This window comes from Lepidochelys kempii, chromosome 4, assembly GCF_965140265.1.
Source record: "Lepidochelys kempii isolate rLepKem1 chromosome 4, rLepKem1.hap2, whole genome shotgun sequence".
NCBI classification, from domain to species: domain Eukaryota; kingdom Metazoa; phylum Chordata; order Testudines; family Cheloniidae; genus Lepidochelys; species Lepidochelys kempii.
In genome coordinates, this window is record NC_133259.1 from 91,419,714 (window position 1) to 91,442,820 (window position 23,107).

The following is a 23,107-nucleotide window of genomic DNA, read 5'->3' on the forward strand; positions in this document are numbered from 1 at the left end:
GGGACTACATTACCAGTTCAGTCTTTGTTCCTAAGGTGTTTCTAGGTGTTTAGTTGTGTGGGGAGTGAGGCCCAGTGATGATGTCGCTTCCCCCTTTTATAGCTTCTTCCAGCTTGCTGGAAAGATCTTTTGCTGTGACATGATTCAAGCAGTCTCCATTGTGTATGTTATCTCTGAGAGGTTTCCATTGTACACAGTTCTTGGGGTAATCCTTGTGAGTATGTGTATTTCCCTCAATGGGCTATTAATGCTGTTTGGCCTTTTTGTTGTTGTACCTGAAAAGCTGTTTTTGGGTGTTTTTAACCTCACAACGTATTTCAGTAACAAACACATAGCAAAACTTCATAACACCAGATACAACAGCAAAAACAATCCAACAGGATATGAATATACAACAGACCAAGACTTGTAAAATGATACCACACAAAAGCATACTTTATACAAAATATATATCACCATGGTACATATGGGGGTGCCAGAGTGTTGCTTTGGGGTACAGAATGTCAAAATGTCATCTGCAAACTTTAACAGTGATGAATTTGTGTTTTCTTTCAGGTCATTAATAAAAATGCTAAATAGTGTAGGGCCCACAACCAATCCCCATGGGACTCCACTAGACACACACACACACACACACACTCATTCAATGATGATTCCCCATTTACAGCTACATTTTGAGACCTATCAGTTAGCCATCTATTAATCCATTTAATGTTAATTTTATATTGTTCTATTTTTTGTCATGCGTTCCCAAGTCAAATACCTTCAAGAAGTCTAAGTATATTACATCAACACTATTTACCTTTATCAACCAAATTTGTAATCTCATCACAATGATATAAAGTTAGTTTGGCAGTATTTATTTTCCATAAACCCATGTTGATTAACATTAATTATATTACCCTCCTTTAATTCTTTATTAATTGAGTCCTGTATCAGCCTCTCCATTATCTTGGCCAGGACTGATGTCAGACTGACAGGCCTATAATTACCCAGGGGAGCTCATTTACCCTCTTTACATATTGGCACAACATCAGCTTTTTTCCAGTCTTCTGGAACATGTCTGGTGTTGCAAGACTTATTGAAAATCAGCATTATTGAGTATTATACTAAGGGTTTTCTCCCCTCCAGCTCAGCTTCTCTTTCTGAAGGAAAGTGATCGAGCCCAGCCCTGCAGGCTTTGCTACACCTCTTAGATGATTAGTTCCATTGACTACAGTGAAGCTACTCATGAAAAACGTTGCAGGATGGGGAATGAAGTGGCCAAATTAACTTTTCCAGACTAGAAAATCTGTGTTCATGCTACTACATTAATATCTGATAGAGCCATTTTCTGGCAATTTGCCAGTTAGTCTGTTTTTCATCCATCTGTTGGACACTGGAGATATGACAGATTCTTGATTTATGTTCTATGATCTATACACATAAAATCTCATGACACTTTTAGCAATAATATGGGTATTAAATCCAGTGTTCCAATTTGTTTTCTAGTGGGATGTGGATTTTCACCCCAATCCCCTTTGTAGCTTCAGTGGAATAAAGTATTGTTCATTTCCTCTCCTAAAAACTGCATTGGCACTGAGTGGCTTGCGTATTCCACCCCACAGGTAATTCCATATCTATGACATAACTATGTGTGTAGGGAATCAAAAGAATAAGGCACTTTGTAATTCTTCAGGATGTGAGGTGCTATATAAATACAAGATTTATAGTACAATTTAACAAATATCTATTACTGTTTGATAATATCTCAACATACGAATGGAAAGTCAAGCCTATGGTGAGATTCAGCAATTTTTTTAAAAAATGCTGCCTTATATCAATATAGTATGATGCATTTTACTAGTAAAAAGGATATACAACAATGGTTTTAGCCCTTAGCACTTTGTTCCTCCTCTGGTTGTTACCTTTGTCCTAAATCCACATTTTACAATGCACATAATCTGATCATTGCTTACATGGCATAAACTGAGAGCTACAAATGGGCTGGTAGACTAAGGCAGAGAGAAACCTCACAGTTGTAATTAACATTATAAAAGCATCAACCAACTTCACTCTTCATTACTTTGTCTGTGGTTTAGTGAAAATATCAACACACTGTGGCAGCTAGCAGAATCCAGGGGTACTGAGATCTGGGTCATCCTCCAATTAGGATTAGGAGATTTAATCAATAGCAGCATTAGGATCTTGGGCAGGAGCACCTTTGGTGTTGAAGTGGATCCATTCAGGGATTCAAAAGAACTGATCAGGTCCCAGCAAAGTACAAATTCTGCATTACCAAATGAATCCTGTATTTCCAGCAGTGTGTACACACCACTGGGTGGCCCTTCACCCGATCATTAAACTTCAAGTTTTAATGTAAATTCGGCCTGGTATTTTGAAAAAATTCAAGGTTACTGTCTTTAGGCATAAGACTATTTATGTGACTAAACTCTGGTTTCCTAGAAAACGCTTTAATCACAGATTCATTATCAGTTCAGAGTAGCAGCCGTGTTAGTCTGTATCCGCAAAAAGAACAGGAGTAATTGTGGCACCTTAGAGACTAACACATTTATTTGAGCATAAGCTCAGTGGGCTGTAGCCCACAAAAGCTTATGCTCAAATAAATGTGTTCATCTCTAAGGTGCCACAAGTACTCCTGTTCTTATTACCAGTTCATTGCATGCTCATCCAGGAGGGTTCAGACTTTAAGGCCAGAAGGGACCATCATGATCTAGTCTGACCTCCTACACATTGCAGGCCACAGAACCTCACCCACCCACTCTTGTAACAGACTCACAACTGCTAGCTGAGTTACTGAAGTCCTCAAATCATGACTTAAAGACTTTAAGTTACAGACAATTCACCATTTACTCTAGTTTAAACTTGCCAGTGATCCATGCTAAAGAGGAAGGCAAAAAACCCCAGCGAGCAAGCCCCTCCCCCAGACAGAAATGACTCTGGTAATTAGCAGGTATTAGGAGCACAACTATGAAACCCAGGTGACAGGCAAGTGGATTATATCACCTTGTACCATTTGGCAGTTTCCCCGGTAGGGCTATGCTTTTAAAGTTCAAATCATCTGCACCAATTTTCTTACTAGCAGTCAGCTAACCTCAAAAAGGCCATTTCAGACAAGCCCCGCCAACTCCTTGGGGGGGGGGAGGGTATCCAGACAGTTGTAGCCTCCTCTATAAGTGCCCCAAGGCTTGGCCCTCCCAGCCCCTGACCCTGTCACCTTCCAAGAGCTTTGTGAGGGGCTTTGCTAGTAGGAGCGTGATAGGAAGTCTCTAGGCTGCCCTGGGTTAGCAGGTTAGCATTTCGCAGAGCCTGCCAGGAGGAAGAGCGGAGAACGGGGGCCCACTTTCCTGGAGCGGGGCAGCGAGAGGAAACTGGGGGAGAGGTGGGGAAGGGGGGCTGCCCTGTTGCACCGCGCGCCTGAAACCCCACGCTCCGGGCGCCTGTGAGCGGCTCCCCTGCTGGGGCTGCCCCTGCAGCGCGTGGCGGGAATGCAGCGCGGCGAGCCGAGGCCATGGAGCACCGCGCGCGGCGTTCCACGGGGACTCCCCGGCCGCCGCAGCCGCTTGGCCCAGCCGCGCTGAGGGCCAGGGCCAGGGCCGGAGCCGCTGCCAAGGGCCCGGGCGGCCGGGGCGGGGTGCTGTTCGCTGCCGTCTCGGGTTCCCACAGCCGGCCAGGAGCTATGCAGAGTCCGCAGCCCCGCGCTATAAATAGCTCCCGCCCGGCTGAGCTGTCAGATTCCCCTGGCGGAGCGGGACCCCTGGCCGCGGATTAAAATACCGCGGTAAAAATAAAGTAGTCGGGCGGCGCCGCGGCAGGTCCTAGCGCCAGCGGACGGGAGCCGCTGCCCTGGCGAGACCCCAGAGCGCGCCCCCAGCCCTCCCTCCAGTTTAGCGCCGAGCAAGGGCGCCAGGGCCCCTCCCGCCGCAGCCCGCCCCTGTGCCAAGGGGCCGGAGTCCCAAGTGCTTGTCTGCAGGGAGCGGTTCCTATTGGTTACAGGACCTGGGCAGATTTTCCACTTGGGCCAAGGGGCCGCTGCGGCGAGCGAGCCGGGCCGCGCAGGTGTGGTGGGAAAAGCCCGGGTGGGACAAGCGCGCGGCTGCCTCCCGCGTCTGTTCCCTTAGTGCCCCGCTCGGGCAGGCGCAGCGCCACCGGCTCCGCTGGCGTTACGGGGAGTCTCCTGTGCGTGTCCCAAGGCCTTGGGGGAGCGAAGTAAGTGCCCAGCGCTTGGGACGCCTGTTAGCTCCGCACAGCTGAGGGAGAGGGAGCTGGGTTCCATCCCGTGCGTTAGCACCGGGCGGCTTGGTAAGGGCCCATCGCAGAACATTTCATACTGTGGGACTGTGCAGGAGTCGGAGTTCCTTTTCGGTTCCCAGCTTGAGTTTGCAGAGCTGGAGCCGGAGGTTAGGAGGAAAACCTCCTTTTTACTTGTGGACTGAACGAGTTTGAATATGGAGCCATTGTCAGATAAAAAACATATCAGAGAGACAAGGTGGGTGAGCGAATATCTTTTATTGGCCCAACTTGGTGAGAGATACAAGCTTTCCAGACACACACAGCTCTTAGTATACTGGTGGTGAACACATAATTCCTGTCCAAGTGTGATTGTTTTTCATTTAGATTTCTGATGTACAAACATGAAAGAAACAGACACCCAAGCTCCAGGGTTTGCTCTTCCTCCAGAAGTAGCACTTTTGTACTACTGAACAGGAAGGGCACCTAAGCTTTTGTCCACCCAATTTTCAGAGGAAAGGGGTAGGAAAGATGACCACTCTCAAGGTGAAGGCACAAACACAGTCTTCTCACACTTAACAGTTGCTTGATTCCTCAAGTTTCAGAGTAACAGCCCTGTTAGTCTGTATTTGCAAAAAGAAAAGGAGGACTTGTGGCACCTTAGAGACTAACCAATTTATTTGAGCATAAGCTTTCGTGAGCTACAGCTCACTTCATCGGATGCATACTGGGGAAATCCCAGCCTATCAGATTTCCATAGCTGATGGGAGAGGCTGGGATTTCCCCAGTATGCATCCGATGAAGTGAGCTGTAGCTCACGAAAGCTTATGCTGAAATAAATTGGTTAGTCTCTTAGGTGCCACAAGTACTCCTTTTCTTTTTTTGATTCTTCAAGGGTGTTTATTCATCTTTCCTTTTGTTTGGGATATTCCACCCTCTTGGGACCTCAGTGTCATGTTATCAGGTTTCATGGGGCCCCCTTTGAACTTTTAGGAGCCTGTTCTCTATACCAGTAGTTCTCAACCAGGGGTCTAGGGCCCCCTGGGAGGCCACAAGCAGGTTTCAGGGCTCCAAGCACGGCTGGTGTTAGACTTGCTAGAGCCCAGGGCAGCAAGCCAAAGCCCCACTGTGTAGGACTGTAGCCTGGGGCCCTGAGCTCCACCAACCGAGGCCAAAGCTGAAGTCTGAGCAACTTAGCTTTGTGGGGCCTCCTGGGGTATAAGGCCCCGGGCAATTGCCCTGCTTGCTACCCCCTAATGCTGGCCCTGGCTTTTACAAGCAGAAAACCAGTAGTTGTGGCACAGCTGGGCTGTGGAGTTTTTATAGCATGTTGGGAGGAGGGCCTCAGAAATGAAAAGGTTGAGAACCCCTGCTCTATACCACCTATTTGAAGGCTGCCTTTTAGTGGGTATACCTCTAATTTTATGAATAGGAGAGAGCCAAATCCTCATTGTGGGTCCATCTTATGTAGTATTCCATCTGCACAAGGTGATGCAAGCAGAATGTCTTCACTGCAAAATTAACCTGGGTGACTGGCACCCAGGTCTGAGATCCTGAGTTAGCCTCACCTGGGTGTGAGTGTTCAGACAGCAAAGCCCAAGCCTGTATTACAGTGTCCTCACAATTTCTACAATCATCTGTGTGTGTGTTTGGGGGCATATCTCATGGTTCTTTGTGTTGAGATGCTCTAGGAGTCTTTCCCTGGCAGTTGCAGGAGAACTTGTCTGTTCTTTGGAGGGAATTGCGGGAAAGGCATAGGGGGACTATCAGCATCAAAGTGATTTTGGCTACATCCTCACTGAAAAGTGGGCGAGTTCCAGCCTGAGTTAAATTAGAGCTCAGGTTCTAATTTGTACCCTGAGCAAGTAAGCTAGTCTGGGCTTAAACCACTTGCCAACTCCATTCTGGAAGAATCACTTACTGTAGAGTAAGGAACCATTCTTTTTCTTCGCTATTTGAGTTTCAATGATTATGTGTCACTGTAACCATGCCTCAGTGGGTCACAACTGAGGATGCCAAATTCAGGATGATCTGCTGAGAAATAGGGCAGATACACCCCAAGACTAGTGGCTAATCCCCCATAGGATATACCAAACCAGCAACAAAAGTAAACTTCTGTTTCACCACACTGGCTAACAAGAAAACATAAAGGCAGTTTCCTCAGCCATTCCAGTTCTTATATCACCACCAAAAACATTGGATTCAGAGATGAGTGGTTCTTTACAACCAGTCTCATCAAATAATAGGTTCTTCTGATCGTAAAGGACCAGCCACACACCCAGGTCAATATAAAACTTAGATCTTACCCAAAAATCACGCTGATGCCAATCCTTTAGTATCTGAAATCTAAAGGTTTATTCATAAGAAAAAGAAAGAAAGGTGAGAGTTAAAATTGGTTAAAGGAATCAATTACATACAGTAACAGCAAAGTTCTTGGTTCAGGCTTGTAGCAGTGATGGAATAAACTGCTGTCTTAAGTCAAGTCTCTGGAGTACATCCACAGCTTGGATGGGTCATTCAGTCCTTTGTTCAGAGCTTCCGTTTGTAGCAAAGTTCCTCCAGAGGTAAGAAGCAGGATTGAAGACAAAATGGAGGTGTTTCCAGGGCCTTTTATAGCTTTTGCCATGTGGAGGGCATCGCATTGTTCTTACTGTGGAAAATTATAACAACAAGATGGTGTTTGGAGTCACATGGGCAAGTCTCATGTTCATGCCCAATTTCGCTCCGTCATTGCAGGAAGCCATATTTAAATGACAGTCCACTCAGTGTAGATGGGTGTCTCCCATGGTCCATTGTCAACCAAGTGTTTCTTGATGAACCACTTAATTTGAATAATCCCTCCAAGATGTGCTGGCTGTATACCTTGTGGGTGGTACCCCAGGAGCAACATTTGAAATCCAGGTATAGAGCCAATACTTATAATTTCAAATACAAAAATGATACATGCATACAGATAGCATAATCATAACCAGAAAATCATAACATTTTCATAGACACCTCACTTGACAACCTTTGTACAAGATTTCCTGCAAATATATAACAGTGGTTGCAACAATGATCTATATGGTCATATTTTAATCAGATAACATCATGGATCCACAGGATCTGTACTGTGCCCAGATGGTTTTCTTTTGCTTCCTCCTCATCATATGGTAGGGGTTTTATGTGGGCTGTTTGTAGATCCCAGAGAAAGTGTGAAAGGGAGGAAAAAATGTTTTCTATGGATGAAGTTCAGATCAGATAGTTTTTTACTTCCTGACTCAAGCCATAACAGCAGTAAGAGCTTCCTTTATTGAGAGACTGATTTGTTGAATTTTTCTGGAAACTTATATTGATGGGCTTGTAAGCCTTGTAATGTCATTCAGGTGACTTTGGGCAGATGTTTTTTCTCCTGGGGATCCTGTACCAACATTAAGACTTTGATATAATATCAAAGTGTCAATTAAAAAAAATTACAAGAACATAAGTGCATTATTAACCCATTTAACCTTGAGCTTCGTTTAGCAGCTCATTATTACCTGACTCATGAAACAGAAAATAGATTTGCTTGCTAGTCATCTCTCTTAATTACTTTTGTCAAGGTATCTTTATAGTTTAAAAATTTTCCTTTCCTTTCTTTCTTCCGCTTCTACTGAAGCAAAATGATCAAGGTCTAAATATTTCTGAATGGAGGATCATGGAATCCTAATGAAAAGTGAATTATTCACCTATCTCAGTTTTACAGTTAATGAGTTAGCAACATACGTGTCATTGTATGCTTCCATGTTCGTCTCTGGGAAGAGGCCTAAATGTAATAGGGATTCTACTACCCTGAGTTAGTAAAACTATCACTTTGACGCTAAATAAGAGCCTTCCTTTTAGACAGCAGATGTTGCTACTGCCCATCCCATCCCCATAGAACAATGTCTCATAATTCCCTCTAAAGAAAAATCAGTAGTGCAAAGCTAATATATCAAGTCAGAAAAGTCATACTTGAATCCTAAATTTTAATTTTGCATTAACGAAATTTTATGGCAGAGGGACTAGTACTTACATAGTTTTCTTATTTCGTCTTCTTAAAAAAACCCACAAAGCATTAAGGGACAAATGCCCCAAAGATGATTTCTTCCTCTTCGTACAGTCTTCCACCTACCCTTCCTGACAAATGTTCAACCCATCTCTCCTTTGAGATGTTTGATTTCCCTTAAATTATTGTATTCATATAGCTAGCTGGTGTCTAATATGTTTAAAGCTGTAATCCTAAGGGCAGAAGGCAACTTGCTGTCTCTTCTTCCACTTCAAATTGTCCTAGCTGCACAAAGTGGAGGAGGGTCTCTGCTAATCTGTCTCTTGCCTGCTTCAAGTGGGGAGTGTTAAGAAATCTCTGCTACTTTTTTTTGCCTGCAGCCTCTGTTTTCTTGTGTTAATAGCTCTGCCACCTGCTTCTGCTCATCAAATTCCCAAGGAGCAGAAATATTGGAAGAGCTTCAAAGAGATAAAATAATAGCTATAATCTGGTGCATAAAAAATTTCTACAGGCTCCTCTTTTCATTTTATCCTTGGAGGTCTCCCATCCTATCTAGCCAAATCTTTTTTATCTCTCAGTATTACATCATGGAGATTTTTTCCCCCCTTTTTAACCTTCAGAACATTCAAGATCTTTAAGCATAAAAAGGGGAAAACTACTGTCTAAAATATATTCCCTTGAGTCACCAATAAATCCTGATCACAAATGGACTCCAAAGATTTGGGTAGTCAGGACTTTAGTTAAACCTCTGCAGAACTCCAGCATTTTAGGTGCTCACATTCTCCTTTGACTCGTCTTAAAATTCACACAGTGCTTAAGAGCACTGTTTTCTGGAAGTCACTGATCGTGTTGTGTTGCATGCCTAATGTGTTCTTGAGCTGCTCTTTCATACCCATAGGGATGATCTTTGTTCTAGTTTTCCACAGCCATTCCACTTCATAGCACCGTTCTTCATACTTCACTATCTTCTCTTCTTGTTGCTTTTTGATGTTTCTGTCTGCTGGTATGGCAATATCAATTAACATGGTCTTGTTTGTCTTTGTTTCTACAACAACTATGTCCGGCCCATTTGCCTGCACTGTTCAGTCTGTGACAGTTAGAAACATAGAACTGGAAGGGACCTCGAGAAGTCATCTAGTCCAGTCCCCTGCACTCAAGACAGGACTAAGAATTATCTAGACCACCCCTGACAGGTGTTTGTCCAACCTGTTCTTAAAAATCCCCAATGATGGAGATTCCACCACCTCCCTAGGCAATTTATTGCAGTGCTCAACCACTCTGACAGTTAGGAAATTTTTCCTAATGTCCAACCTAAACTGCCCTTGCTGCAATTTAAGCCCATTGCTTCTTGTCCTAACCTCTGAAGTTAAGAAGAACAATTTTTCTCCCTCCTCCTTGTAACAACCTTGTATGTACTTGAAAACTGTTGTTATGTCCCCTCTCAGTGTTCTCTTCTCCAGACTAAACAAACCCAGTTTTTTCAATCTTCCCTCACAGGTCATATTTTCTAGCAGGATGGATTTGATTTAAACCATGATTTAGATCACTAGTCAGGAAGACTCAATTTAATCATGGATTTCTACATAAAAGTGCATTCTTGTTGGTTGTTATAACCTTAATACATAATCTTCACAGCTCAGAGATAGATGTTTATTTCATTTTTAGAAGGTTCACACTATACATTTTTAAGTGATTTATTTTGAAAACTTTTCAGATTAGTTTTACACTATATCAGAAAATGAATGATTGATTATTTCATTTTCCAAAGGTAACTGAAGCAGATATTTATGAAGTCATTGGGAGGTGAAGTATCTCCAATTCAACAGGTTAATCATAAATCTTTGGAGGATTTTCTTGCCATGCTGTATTAGGAGGAGAACATCAACAGACAGACATTTAAATTGTTTTATTTAACTAAAACAACAATGTTATGTAGTCTGGATTTTTTCTTCAACAGCAAATATATATTATTTTAACAAAACAAGCATATGAATTTTTGAATTTAGTTAAACATTCAAGTTTTTTAAAATCAGGTTTGTATTTGTTAAAAAAGTGTTTTAGTAAAATAGCTAAATGAAATATTAAAAGAACGAAACAAAAACAAAAAAACAACAAAAATTAAATAGACTATGTCAGCCAAGTCAACATGAGAAACTTAAAATATTGGCTTCTGCAGCTAACTCAGTTGTGTTCACCTTCATTTTCCTGTTCATAATCTGGAAAAGAAAAACAAGCTTTCCTGCTTTTTCAGATTCCAAACAATTTCTCAATTTCGAACGAATTAGTCCAAAGGAAGAAAATATTCTTTCTACAGGTTTCAGAGGAACAGCCGTGTTAGTCTGTATTCGCAAAAAGAAAAGGAGTACTTGTGGCACCTTAGAGACTAACCAATTTATTTGAGCATGAGCTTTCGTGAGCTACAGCTCACTTCATCAGATGTTTACCGTGGAAACTGCAGCAGACTTTATATACACACAGAAATCATGAAACAATACCTCCTCCCACCCCACTGTCCTGCTGGTAATAGCTTATCTAAAGTGATCAACAGGTGGGCCATTTCCAGCACAAATCCAGGTTTTCTCACCCTCCACCCCCCACACAAATTCACTCTCCTGCTGGTGCTAGCCCATCCAAAGTGACAACTCTTTACATAATCAAGTCGGGCTATTTCCTGCATAGATCAAGGTTTTCTCACATCCCCCCCACCCCCATACACACACAAACTCACTCTCCTGCTGGTAATAGCTCATCTAAACTGACCATTCTCCAGGTTTAAATCCAAGTTAAACCAGAACATCTGGGGGGGGGGGGGGGGTAGGAAAAAACAAGAGGAAACAGGCTACCTTGCATAATGACTTAGCCACTCCCAGTCTCTATTTAAGCCTAAATTAATAGTATCCAATTTGCAAATGAATTCCAATTCAGCAGTTTCTCGCTGGAGTCTGGATTTGAAGTTTTTTTGTTTTAAGATAGCGACCTTCATGTCTGTGATTGCGTGACCAGAGAGATTGAAGTGTTCTCCGACTGGTTTATGAATGTTATAATTCTTGACATCTGATTTGTGTCCATTTATTCTTTTACGTAGAGACTGTCCAGTTTGACCAATGTACATGGCAGAGGGGCATTGCTGGCACATGATGGCATAGATCACATTGGTGGATGTGCAGGTGAACGAGCCTCTGATAGTGTGGCTGATGTTATTAGGCCCTGTGATGGTGTCCCCTGAATAGATATGTGGGCACAATTGGCAACGGGCTTTGTTGCAAGGATAAGTTCCTGGGTTAGTGGTTCTGTTGTGTGGTATGTGGTTGTTGGTGAGTATTTGCTTCAGGTTGCGGGGCTGTCTGTAGGCAAGGACTGGCCTGTCTCCCAAGACTTGTGAGAGTGTTGGGTCATCCTGGCAGATGAAGCTACTGCTGTTAAAAGTGAGCTTATCATTTCAACAGTCTCTGAATCCAAGTGCTTAAGTGACTTCCACCCATTCACTGGTGTGCCTTGCTTTAGAACATCATCAGCAAACATATGTTTCTTGAATGGTTCACTCTTAGCTCTGAAGTTTATTATAGTTGGCATTATGGAGGGATGATTGCTGGATGTCCATGTCATAGCCAACTCCTCTTCTTGAGCAGTTAAGGTTTGACCCTCGTATCGAGTATTGAGAATATTTGCATGACAATGAGCTGAAGATATGCTTGTCCCATTCATTTTTTTTAATGCTTGTAATTTAACTCTGTCATTGCATATTTCTCTTTTTAAGATCTCACTCAGTTCCTTCCAAATTTCAGCAGTGTCAGCAAGAAAACAGCTATCTCCCTGCATTTTGTTCAAGGCTACAGAAATAAGCTTCAGGGTACTCAGCATGTGTTCAACATTTCTCTTAAGCCCAATGTTGAGAACTTTGGCTGTGACAGTACCATCTATTTTTTCACAATTTTGTTCACAAACTGTCATCAGATTAGGCCAGTTCTTGATATAGTGCTCAAAACAGTCCACTACTGAGTTCCATTGCATGTCTTGTGGGAGAGTTAGCTTGGTTCCTCCCACTTTTTTCAGAGCAGCTGCTGCAAAGTGGTTGTTACGGAAGTATTTTGCAATTTCAACATTAGTCTTTATTTCTGGAACACTGAAGTCTTTGGCTAGGAGGTGCATCAAATGAGCACGGCAGCCGCATGTTATTAGCTTGGGACTCTCTTCTATATAATTTCTTCTCATCTTGGATACATTTGCAGCATTGTCTGTGACCAAGCTGTGTACTAGACATTTGAATTTTTTTCACAGTTTGTTCTAGCTTTTACTTCTGTTTCTTGTAAGTATTCTGCTGTGTGTGCATTTCCTGATGGATCAGTTGTTTCTGTAAGGAAGACATTCCCTTCTTCTGTTGTCACACAAGCACATACAACAGGATCATTATGGACATTGCTCCACCTATCAAGACTCAGGTTAACAATTTCACCCTCTAGACCTTTTGCACACTGCACATTTTCTCTTTCATACACTTTATCCAGCAATTTGCCTGCAACATCTGCTCTGCTGGGTGGACTGTATCCTGGTCTTAATGACTGAACCATGTTAATGAAATGTGGGTTCTCAATCATATGGAAAGGAGAGTTTCTTGCATAAACAATCCGGGCAATTTTTTCATCAATTACCTCTTTTTGTAATCTGCTGGCTCTTATCACAAAGTTATCTGTGGTTGTTTTGGGATGATGGAGATTTTTTTTCTTTTTGCTACAGGTGATATACTGTGGCCATGTTACATACTTGATATTACTGAAACACTATCGCTGGCAGATAACTCTGAAACTATAGGAAATGATGGTGATCTTGAAGATCGATAGTCTTCAGAATCCTGTATGTTGAGGATGGATTCCCCGAAACAAAATAAGTCAGTGCTCATTTAGTGTTATTCATTGCATTCGCTGACACTCAGTACTACTTTAAAGGTGAAATTGTAAAAGGAAAATCTGCCTGTGACGTTGCACTCCATATGTTTTATGGAAATATGCTTTTGAGTTTGACTGTGATGAACTGGAATATGCTTTATGGAAAAGGTCTCTTGTAAGGTGTCATAACAAAGGTTATAAATTACTGAATATATTCCTCCAATTTGTATGCATGTATCATTCTTGTATCTGAAGCTAGAAATATGAAGTATAACTCTGAGGTCCTATTGTAATTATGCAAAGTATGGGCCATTAATGGTGGTTTAGAATCTTGATGGGTCCGGTCCCGTTGACTAGGACAATTGGTTGCAAATAGTTATTTACCTGCAAACTTTCCTGTGTACGTGTGGGCCGACCCAGGAGACTAGGTGACATGTGATCATGTCACATGATACAGGAATCCATCTTAATCCTTGTGCTTTTTCATTGATGCAGTGGGGGTGGGGACAAGCACAGACAAAAGATTCCTGCCTATTGCCAAAGCTATAAAAAGGGGTGGAGCAGGACAAAAGAGGCTGCCAGTCATGAGAAAACCCCTGCTTACCAACTGAGATGTCTGCTGGAACTAATAAGGACTGTACCAGAGGAAGGGATTGAGCCCAGACTAGGAAGGAGTCCAGTCTGTGAAAGAAGCTTATTGGAATATCTCTGAGGATGAGATATTACCGATAATCAGTTTCTTAATGTATTAGGCTTAGACTTGTGTGTTTTTGCTTTATTTTGCTTGGTGACTTACTTTATTCTGTCTGTTATTACTTGAAACCACTTAAATTCTACTTTTGATACTTAATAAAATCACTTTTGTTTATTAATAAACCCAGAGTAAGTTATTAATACCTGGGGGAGCAAACAGCTGTGCATATCTCTCTATCAGTGCTACAGAGGGCGGACAATTTATGAATTTACATTGTATAAGTTTTATACAGAGTAAAACAGATTTATTTGGGGTTTGGATCCCATTGAGAACTGGGTGTCTGGGTGCTGGAGACAGGTGACCTGGTGAGCTGTTTTCAGTTAAGGCTGCTGCTTTGGGGGCGTGGACCAGACCCTATGTCTGTGTTGCAGCAGGCTAGCGGGTCTGGCTCAACAAGACAGGGTTCTGGAAGTCCCAAGCTGGCAGGGAAAACAGGCTCAGAGATAATTTCAGCACATCAGATGACAGTCCCAAGGGGGTCTCTGTGACTAACCGTGTCACACTGCCTATTTCAGCTATTTATTTTTTAATCACAACTGCATCTAAAATGATAGTACCACAGAGTAACAACTATATTTTTTGCTCAAACATGAGAGAATTCAAGAATAGTCCAGAAGGAAGACAGGCAGCCCTTAAGAAAGAAGTATGAAATAAAAAAGTTCCTGCATGTTCAGACATGTTCTTTCATCATCTTCAACACAGGTTCCTCCTGAGAAGGAACACTGCTCATGATGTTGTTTCGTTTGGGAAACCAGGCCTTGTATTTCTTTGTTGTACTGTTTGCATTTTGCACACATGCCTGTCTTACCCATAGGAAGAGAAACTTCACTAAAATATTCCCAAACTGGGTCTCTTTTACAGCCTGCTGCCATTATAGGTTTTCCCTTCTAGTGAGAGAAGGGTATGGTAGATCTCAAATCAATGAAGGCTACACTCAAAGACCTCAAGAATTCTGGAATACGCTGCTCAAACAGTTTCACTTTTGTTTCTGCTGCCTGTCCCTCCCTTCTTACATTCATCTCCAGACTTCTTCTCCTTGTCCAGTTCTATTCCGCCCCCAACAATCTTCTATTCATTGAACTTTTTGAAACTTTGCACTTTTAGAGAGAGGTAAGGGATTGACTCTGTGTACACAAATTTGCAGAGGGACAATAGGGTTGAAGTCTGTTATTTCTCATCTCTATCTCTTATTTAAAAACATTTTTGCTGTTAACAAGCATTTTATCTTTGAAGACACAAATCAACAGTTTGAGAACTGCAAAACTAAGCATCTCTGATGGTATCTTCTAGACTGAGCACTGAGTCCCATTGGGTAAATAGAAAGATTAATCTAAATCTATACAGAAGCCCCTGGAACCCCATCAAATTGGGTCCTTAATCCATGAACTATTGGAACTCATTTACAAAACTTTTCTTAAACGTTATATGAATATATTGTCTCAGATTATAGAATTAGAATTTATAATCCCTATTCCATGGTGAGATATCTTTGAGCTATAATGTATCTTAATTAAAAAACTATCTTTAGAAAGGTTTTTTCCTCAAAAAGCATTTTATCAAAAACATCTGATTTAAAAAAAAATCTGTGTTTTTTTATTTTTATCCACTCTGTTTTCTAGACCTTTAATCATTTTTGTTGCTCTTCTCATGACTTTCTCCAATTTGTCCACATCTTTCCTGAAATGTGGCCCCCAGAACTGGACACAATACTCCAGTTGAGGCCTAATCAGCGAGGAGTAGAGTGGAAGAATTACTTCTCATGTCTTGCTTACAACACTCCTGCTGATACATCCCAGAATGATGTTTGCTTTTTTTGCAACAGGGTTACACTGTTGACTCACATTTAGCTTGTTATCCACTATGATCCCCAGATCCCTTTCCGCAGTACTCCTTCCTAGGCAGTCATTTCCCATTTTGTATGTGTGCAACTGATTGTTCCTTCCTAGGTGGAGTACTTTGCATTTGTCCTTATTGAATTTCATCCTGTTTACTTCAGACCATTTCTCCAGTTTGTCCAGATCATTTTGAATTTTAATCCTATCCTCCAAAGCGCTTGCAACCCCTCCCAGCGTGGTATCGCCTGCAAACTTTATAAGTGTAATTTCTATGCCATTATCTAAATCATTGATGAATATATTGAACAGAACCGGACCCAGAACTGATCCCTGCGGGACCCCACCTGTTATGTCCTTCCAGCATGACTGTGAACCTGTAAAGAACCTGATAACTACTCTCTGGGAATGACTTTCTAACCAGTTATGCACCCACCTTATAGTAGCTCCATCTAGGTTGTATTTCCATAGTTTGTTTATGAGAAGGTCATGGGAGACCGTATCAAAAGCCTTACTAAAGTCAAGATATTCCACACTACCAGTTCCCCCCTATCCACAAGGCTTGTTACCCAGTCAAAGAAAGCTATCAGGTTGGTTTGACACGATTTGTTCTTGAGAAATCCATGCTGACTATTATTTGTCACTTTATTATCTTCTAGGTGTTTATAAATTGATTTCTTAATTATTTGCTCCATTATCATTCTGGGTACAAAAGTTAAGCTGACTGGTCTGTAATCCCCCAGGTTGTCTTTATTTCCCTTTATGGAGATGGACACTATATTTGCCCTTTTCCAGTCTTCCATGACTTTTCAAAGATAATTGCTAATGGTTCAGATATCTCTTCAGTGAGCTCCTTCAATATTCTAGGATGGATTTCATCAGGCCCTGATGATTTGAAGATCTCATAAAATCTTAGCCTCTTCATGTTCTATAGCACTTTCAATTCTGAGGTCATAATACTGTATGGTTTGTTTAAATCCATACTTCCCACAGAGGCTCCAGTTCAGACGCTTGGTGCCCTCATTGTGTCTGTTCATATATTTTCTCTCAGGGTATGTCTACACTACGGAATAAGGTCGAATTTATAGAAGTCGTTTTTTTAGAAATCGGTTTTATATATTCGAGTGTGTGTGTCCCCACAGAAAATGCTCTAAGTGCATTAAGTGCATTAACTCGGCGGAGTGCTTCCACAGTACCGAGGCTAGAGTCGACTTCCGGAGCATTGCACTGTGGATAGCTATCCCACAGTTCCCGCAGTCTCCGCTGCCCATTGGAATTCTGGGTTGAGATCCCAATGCCTGATGGGGCTAAAACATTGTTGCGGGTGGTTCTGGGTACATATCGTCAGGCCCCCGTTCCCTCCCTCCCTCCATGAAAGCAAGGGCAGGCAATCGTTTCGCGCCTTTTTTCCTGAGTTACCTGTGCAGATGCCATACCACGGCAAGCATGGAGCCCGCTCAGGTAACTGTCACCCTATGTCTTCTGGGTGCTGGCAGACGCGGTACGGCATTGCTACACAGCAGCAGCAACCCCTTGCCTTGTGGCAGCAGACGGTACAGTACGACTGGTAGCCGTCCTCGTCGTGTCCGAGGTGCTCCTGGCCACGTCGTCTGGGAGCGCCTGGGCAGACATGGGTGCAGGGACTAAATTTGGAGTGACTTGACCAGGTCATTCTCTTTAGTCCTGCAGTCAGTCCTATTGAACCGTCTTATGGTGAGCAGGCAGGCGATACGGATTGCTAGCAGTCGTACTGTACCATCTTCTGTAAGCTGTGTCCTCAGTCGCCCCTCCCTGCATCAGAACAACGGCAAACAATCGTGCATCTGAGAGTGCTGTCCAGAGCAGTCACAATGGAGCACTCTGATGGGGCTAAAACATTGTCGTGGGTGGTTCTGGGTGCATATTGTCAGGCCCCCGTTCCCTCCCTCCCTCCGTGAAAGCAAGGGCAAACAATCGTTTCGCGCCTTTTTTCCTGAGTTACCTGTGCAGACGCCATACCACGGCAAGCATGGAGCCCACTCAGGTAACCGTCACCCTATGTCTCCTGGGTGCTGGCAGACGTGGTACAGCATTGCTACACAGTAGCAGCAACCTACTTGGCAGCAGATGGTGCAATACGACTGGTAGCCATCCTCGTCGTGTCCGAGGTGCTCCTGGCCATGTCGGCTGGGAGCGCCTGGGCAGACATGGGCGCAGGGACTAAATTTGGAGTGACTTGACCAGGTCATTCTCTTTAGTCCAGCAGTCAGTCCTATTGAACCGTCTTATGGTGAGCAGGCAGGTGATACGGATGGCTAGCAGTCGTATTGTACCATCTTCTGCCGGGCAGGCAAGAGATGAGGATGGCTAGCAGTCGTATTGTACCATCTTCTGCCGGGCAGGCAAGAGATGAGGATGGCTAGCAGTCGTACTGTACCATCTTCTGCGGAGCAGCCATGAGATGTGGATGGCATGCAGTCCTTCTGCACCGTCTGCTGCCAGCCAAAGATGTAAAAGATAGATGGAGTGGATCAAAACAAGAAATAGACCAGATTTGTTTTGTACTCATTTGCCTCCTCCCCCGTCTAGGGGACTCATTCCTCTAGGTCACACTGCAGTCACTCACAGAGAAGGTGCAGCGAGGTAAATCTAGCCATTATCAATCAGAGGCCAGGCTAACCTCCTTGTTCCAATAAGAACAATAACTTAGGTGCACCATTTCTTATTGGAACCCTCCATGAAGTCCTGCCTGAAATACTCCTTGATGTAAAGACACCCCCTTTGTTGATTTTAGCTCCCTGAAGCCAACCCTGTAAGCCGTGTTGTCAGTCGCCACTCCCTCCGTCAGAGCAACAGCAGACAATCATTCCGCGCCTTTTTTCTGTGCGGACGCCATACCAAGGCAAGCATGGAGGCCGCTCAGCTCACTTTGGCAATTAGGAGCACATTAAACACCACACACATTATCCCGCAGTATATGCAGCACCAGAACCTAGCAAAGCGATACCGGGCGAGGAGGCGACGTCAGCGCGGTCACGTGAGTGATCAGGACATGGACACAGATTTCTCTGAAAGCATGGGCCCTGCCAATGCATGCATCATGGTGCTAATGGGGCAGGTTCATGCTGTGGAACGCCGATTCTGGGCTCGGGAAACAAGCACAGACTGGTGGGACCGCATAGTGTTGCAGGTCTAGGACGATTCCCAGTGGCTGCATAACTTTCGCATGTGTAAGGGCACTTTCATGGAACTTTGTGACTTGCTTTCCCCTGCCCTGAGGTGCATGAATACCAAGATGAGAGCAGCCCTCACAGTTGAGAAGCGAGTGGCGATAGCCCTGTGGAAGCTTGCAACGCCAGACAGCTACCGGTCAGTTGGGAATCAATTTGGAGTGGGCAAATCTACTGTGGGGGCTGCTGTTATGCAAGTAGCTCACGCAATCAAAGATCTGCTGATATCAAGGGTAGTGACCCTGGGAAATGTGCAGGTCATAGTGGATGGCTTTGCTGCAATGGGATTCCCTAACTGTGGTGGGGCCATAGACGGAACCCATATCCCTATTTTGGCACCGGAGCACCAAGCCGCCGAGTACATAAACCGCAAGGGGTACTTTTCGATAGTGCTGCAAGCTCTGGTGGATCACAAGGGACGTTTCACCAACATCAACGTGGGATGGCCGGGAAAGGTACATGACGCTCGCATCTTCAGGAACTCTGGTCTGTTTCAAAAGCTGCAGGAAGGGACTTTATTCCCAGACCAGAAAATAACTGTTGGGGTTGTTGAAATGCCTATATGTATCCTTGGGGACCCAGCCTACCCCTTAATGCCGTGGCTCATGAAGCCGTACACAGGCAGCCTGGACAGTAGTCAGGAGCTGTTCAACTACAGGCTGAGCAAGTGCAGAATGGTGGTAGAATGTGCATTTGGACGTTTAAAGGCGCGCTGGCGCAGTTTACTGACTAGCTTAGACCTCAGCGAAACCAATATTCCCACTGTTATTACTGCTTGCTGTGTGCTCCACAATATCTGTGAGAGTAAGGGGGAGACGTTTATGGCGGGGTGGGAGGTTGAGGCAAATCGCCTGGCAGCCAGACACCAGGGCGGTTAGAAGAGCACAGGAGGCCGCGGTACGCATCAGAGAAGCTTTGAAAACCGGTTTCATGACTGGCCAGGCTACGGTGTGAAAGTTCTGTTTGTTTCTCCTTGATGAAACCCTCCGCCCCTTGGTTCACTCTACTTCCCTGTAAGCTAACCACCCGCCCCTCCTCCCTTCAATCACCGCTTGCAGAGGCAATAAAGTCATTGTTGCTTCACATTCATGCATTCTTTATTCATTCATCACACAAATAGGGGGATGACTACCAAGGTAGCCCAGGAGGGGTGGTGGAGGAGGGAAGGAAAATGCCACACAGCACTTTAAAAGTTTACAACTTTAAAATTTATTGAATGACAGCCTTCTTTTTTTGGGCAATCCTCTGTGGTGGAGTGGCTGGTTGGCCGGAGGCCCCCCCACCGCTCTTGGGCGTCTGGGTGTGGAGGCTATGGAACTTGGGGAGGAGGGCGGTTGGTTACACAGGGGCTGTAGTGGCAGTCTGTGCTCCAGCTGCCTTTGCTGCAGCTCAACCACACACTGGAGCATACTGGTTTGGTCCTCCAGCAGCCTCAGCATTGAATCCTGCCTCCTCTCATCACGCTGCCGCCACCTTTGAGCTTCAACCCTGTCTTCAGCCCGCCACTTACACTCTTCAGCCCACCACCTCTCCTCCCGGTCATTTTGTGCTTTCCTGCACTCTGACATTATTTGCCTCCACGCATTCGTCTGTGCTCTGTCAGTGTGGGAGGACAGCATGAACTCGGAGAACATTTCATCGCTAGTGCATTTTTAGAACATTTTTTTTTCTTTCTAAGCTTCACTAGCCTCTGGGAAGGAGAAGATCCTGTGATCATTGAAACACATGCAGCTGGTGGAGAAAAAAAAGGGACAGCGGTATTTAAAAAGACACATTTTATAAAACAGTGGTTACACTCTTTCAGGGTAAACCTTGCTGTTAACATTACATACATAGTACATGTGCTTTCGTTACAAGGTTGCATTTTGCCTCCCCCCACCGCGTAGCTACCCCCTCAACCTTCCCCCCTCCCTGTGGCTAACAGCGGGGAACATTTCTGTTTAGCCACAGGCAAACAGCCCAGCAGGAGTGGGCTCCTCTGAGTGTCCCGTGAAGAAAAGCACTCTATTTCAACCTGGTGACCATGAATTATATCTCACTCTCCTGAGGATAACACAGAGAGATAAAGAACGGATGTTGTTTGAACGCCAGCAAACATACACTGCAATGCTTTGTTGTACAATGATTCCCGAGTACGTGTTACTGGCCTGGAGTGGTAAAGTGTCCTACCATGAAGGACGCAGTAAGGCTGCCCTCCCCAGAAACCTTTTGCAAAGGCTTTGGGAGTACATCCAGGAGAGCCGCGAATGCCAGGGCAAAGTAATCCTTTCACATGCTTGCTTTTAAACCATGTATAGTATTTTAAAAGGTACACTCACCAGAGGTCCCTTCTCCACCTGCTGGGTCCAGGAGGCAGCCTTGGGTGGGTTCGGGGGGTACTGGCTCCAGGTCCAGGGTGAGAAACAGTTCCTGGCTGTCGGGAAAACCGGTTTCTCCACTTGCTTGCTGTGAGCTATCTACAACCTCATCATCATCATCATCTTCTTCGTCCCCAAAACCTGCTTCCGTATTGCCTCCATCTCCATTGAAGGAGTCAAACAACACGGCTGGGGCAGTGGTGGCTGAACCCCCTAAAATGGCATGCAGCTCATCATAGAAGTGGCATGTTTGGGGTTCTGACCCGGAGCGGCTGTTCGCCTCTCTGGTTTTCTGGTAGGCTTGCCTCAGCTCCTTCAGTTTCACGCGGCACTGCTTCGGGTCCCTGTTATGGCCTCTGTCCTTCATGCCCTGGGAGATTTTGACAAAGGTTTTGGCATTTCGAAAACTGGAACAGAGTTCTGATAGCACGGATTCCTCTCCCCAAACAGCGATCAGATTCCGTACCTCCCGTTTGGTCCATGCTGGAGCTCTTTTGCGATTCTGGGACTCCATCATGGTCACCTGTGCTGATGAGCTCTGCATGGTCACCTGCAGCTTGCCACGCTGGCCAAACAGGAAATGAGATTCAAAAGTTCGCGGTTCTTTTCCTGTCTACCTGGCCAGTGCATCTGAGTTGAGAGTGCTGTCCAGAGCGGTCACAATGGAGCACTCTGGGATAGCTCCCGGAGGCCAATACCGTCGAATTGTGTCCACAGTACCCCAAATTCGAGCCGGCAAGGCCGATTTAAGCGCTAATCCACTTGTCGGGGGGGAGTAAGGAAATCGATTTTAAGAGCCCTTTAAGTCGAAATAAAGGGCTTCATCGTGTGGACGGGTTCAGGTTTACATCAATTTAATGCTGCTAAATTTGACCTAAAGTCCTAGTGTAGACCAGGGCTCAGCCAAGCTCCTGTAGGCACTCGACACATGCTCCATCATCTCTTCCTTTTCAAAACACATTCTGCAGTTTGGGGAACAGTTCTGTTGGTCAATTGTGTTTCAACAGTAGTTAAGCCTGAAGAACTGCTCTTGTGCACTCATAATGAGGCTTTCTGTCTCTCTTTTTTTGAGGTATCTTTCTACAAGCCATGAGTTTGTTAATCTTCAATCATGAATGCATTTGATCTCTCTCCACCACTGTCTGTGCACTGATTTCTGCATAAGTCTTTCAAGTCTTTCTTTGGTGATTTGCTTTCTCCTTTCTTGGACTGGGATGTATGCTCAACCATTGATTGTTACTACAACCAGATGATCTTTTACTCTGGTTGACTCCTCGTATATTTTGATATTATATTCTTCATTGTCAGTTGTTTCCTCCACAGATAGCAGACCTTTTCAGATTGTCAAATCTTGTTCACGTCTTGATTAATATTCATTATTCTATAAGTAACATACAGAGAGGGGAGGTAAGTAAACTTACTTACCAATTCTGTGCTACAGAACTCCTCTATCTGACTTAAAGTATTTTCACAGATCATGAATTCATATTTTTGCAAGAGACTGGATTTTCTATGGGAAGCCTCTAAATACTAAGTGGAAATTATAATAGGATTCACTTTCTTTCCCTTCTTATAAATCCAGTACCAGTCTTTCTTATAAGACAGTTATGCACGTGCGCACACACACACATTTAGTAGTTTCAAAATTTCTTTTTACTGAATAACGCTCCAAAGATAAAGTGTTACAGCACAGCAGTTTCAATGTACCCTAGCTAGACTAACATCACTAACTACAGATGTGTTATTTCCCTTTAAAATGAAGAATATAACCTGTGGTCTAAGCCCTAATTATATATATAATATATATATTAAAATACCTTCCAAAATAAATACAGG

The 23,107-nt window shown here is 44.0% G+C and overlaps 2 protein-coding genes across 2 annotated transcripts in view; one reads left to right on the forward strand and one right to left on the reverse strand.

Annotated features, from left to right (window-relative positions):
• Window positions 1–23,107, forward strand: part of CORIN (corin, serine peptidase) — a 319,432-nt gene that overhangs the window by 12,619 nt on the left and 283,706 nt on the right. The window lies entirely within an intron of this gene.
• Window positions 9,040–21,867, reverse strand: LOC140910789 (uncharacterized). Its single transcript, XM_073342634.1, has 3 exons — window positions 21,233–21,867; window positions 20,574–20,645; window positions 9,040–9,314 (listed from the first exon to the last, which is right to left on the reverse strand). The coding sequence occupies exons 1-3, from the start codon at window positions 21,813–21,815 to the stop codon at window positions 9,040–9,042; spliced, it is 930 nt and encodes a 309-aa protein (XP_073198735.1). The 5' UTR covers window positions 21,816–21,867.

Excerpts from the sequence above, each read along its gene's own strand:
- LOC140910789 (XM_073342634.1), bottom strand. The coding sequence starts at position 21,815 with ATGCAGAGCTCATCAGCACAGGTGACCATGATGGAGTCCCAGAATCGC. Across the intron at positions 20,646-21,232 it reads AGGTGGAGAAGGGACCTCTG|CTGCATGTGTTTCAATGATC; the intron begins GTGAGTGTACCT and ends TTTCTCCACCAG. Across the intron at positions 9,315-20,573 it reads GCTTAGAAAGAAAAAAAAAT|TGCAGGCAAATGGGCCGGAC; the intron begins GTTCTAAAAATG and ends CAGACTGAACAG.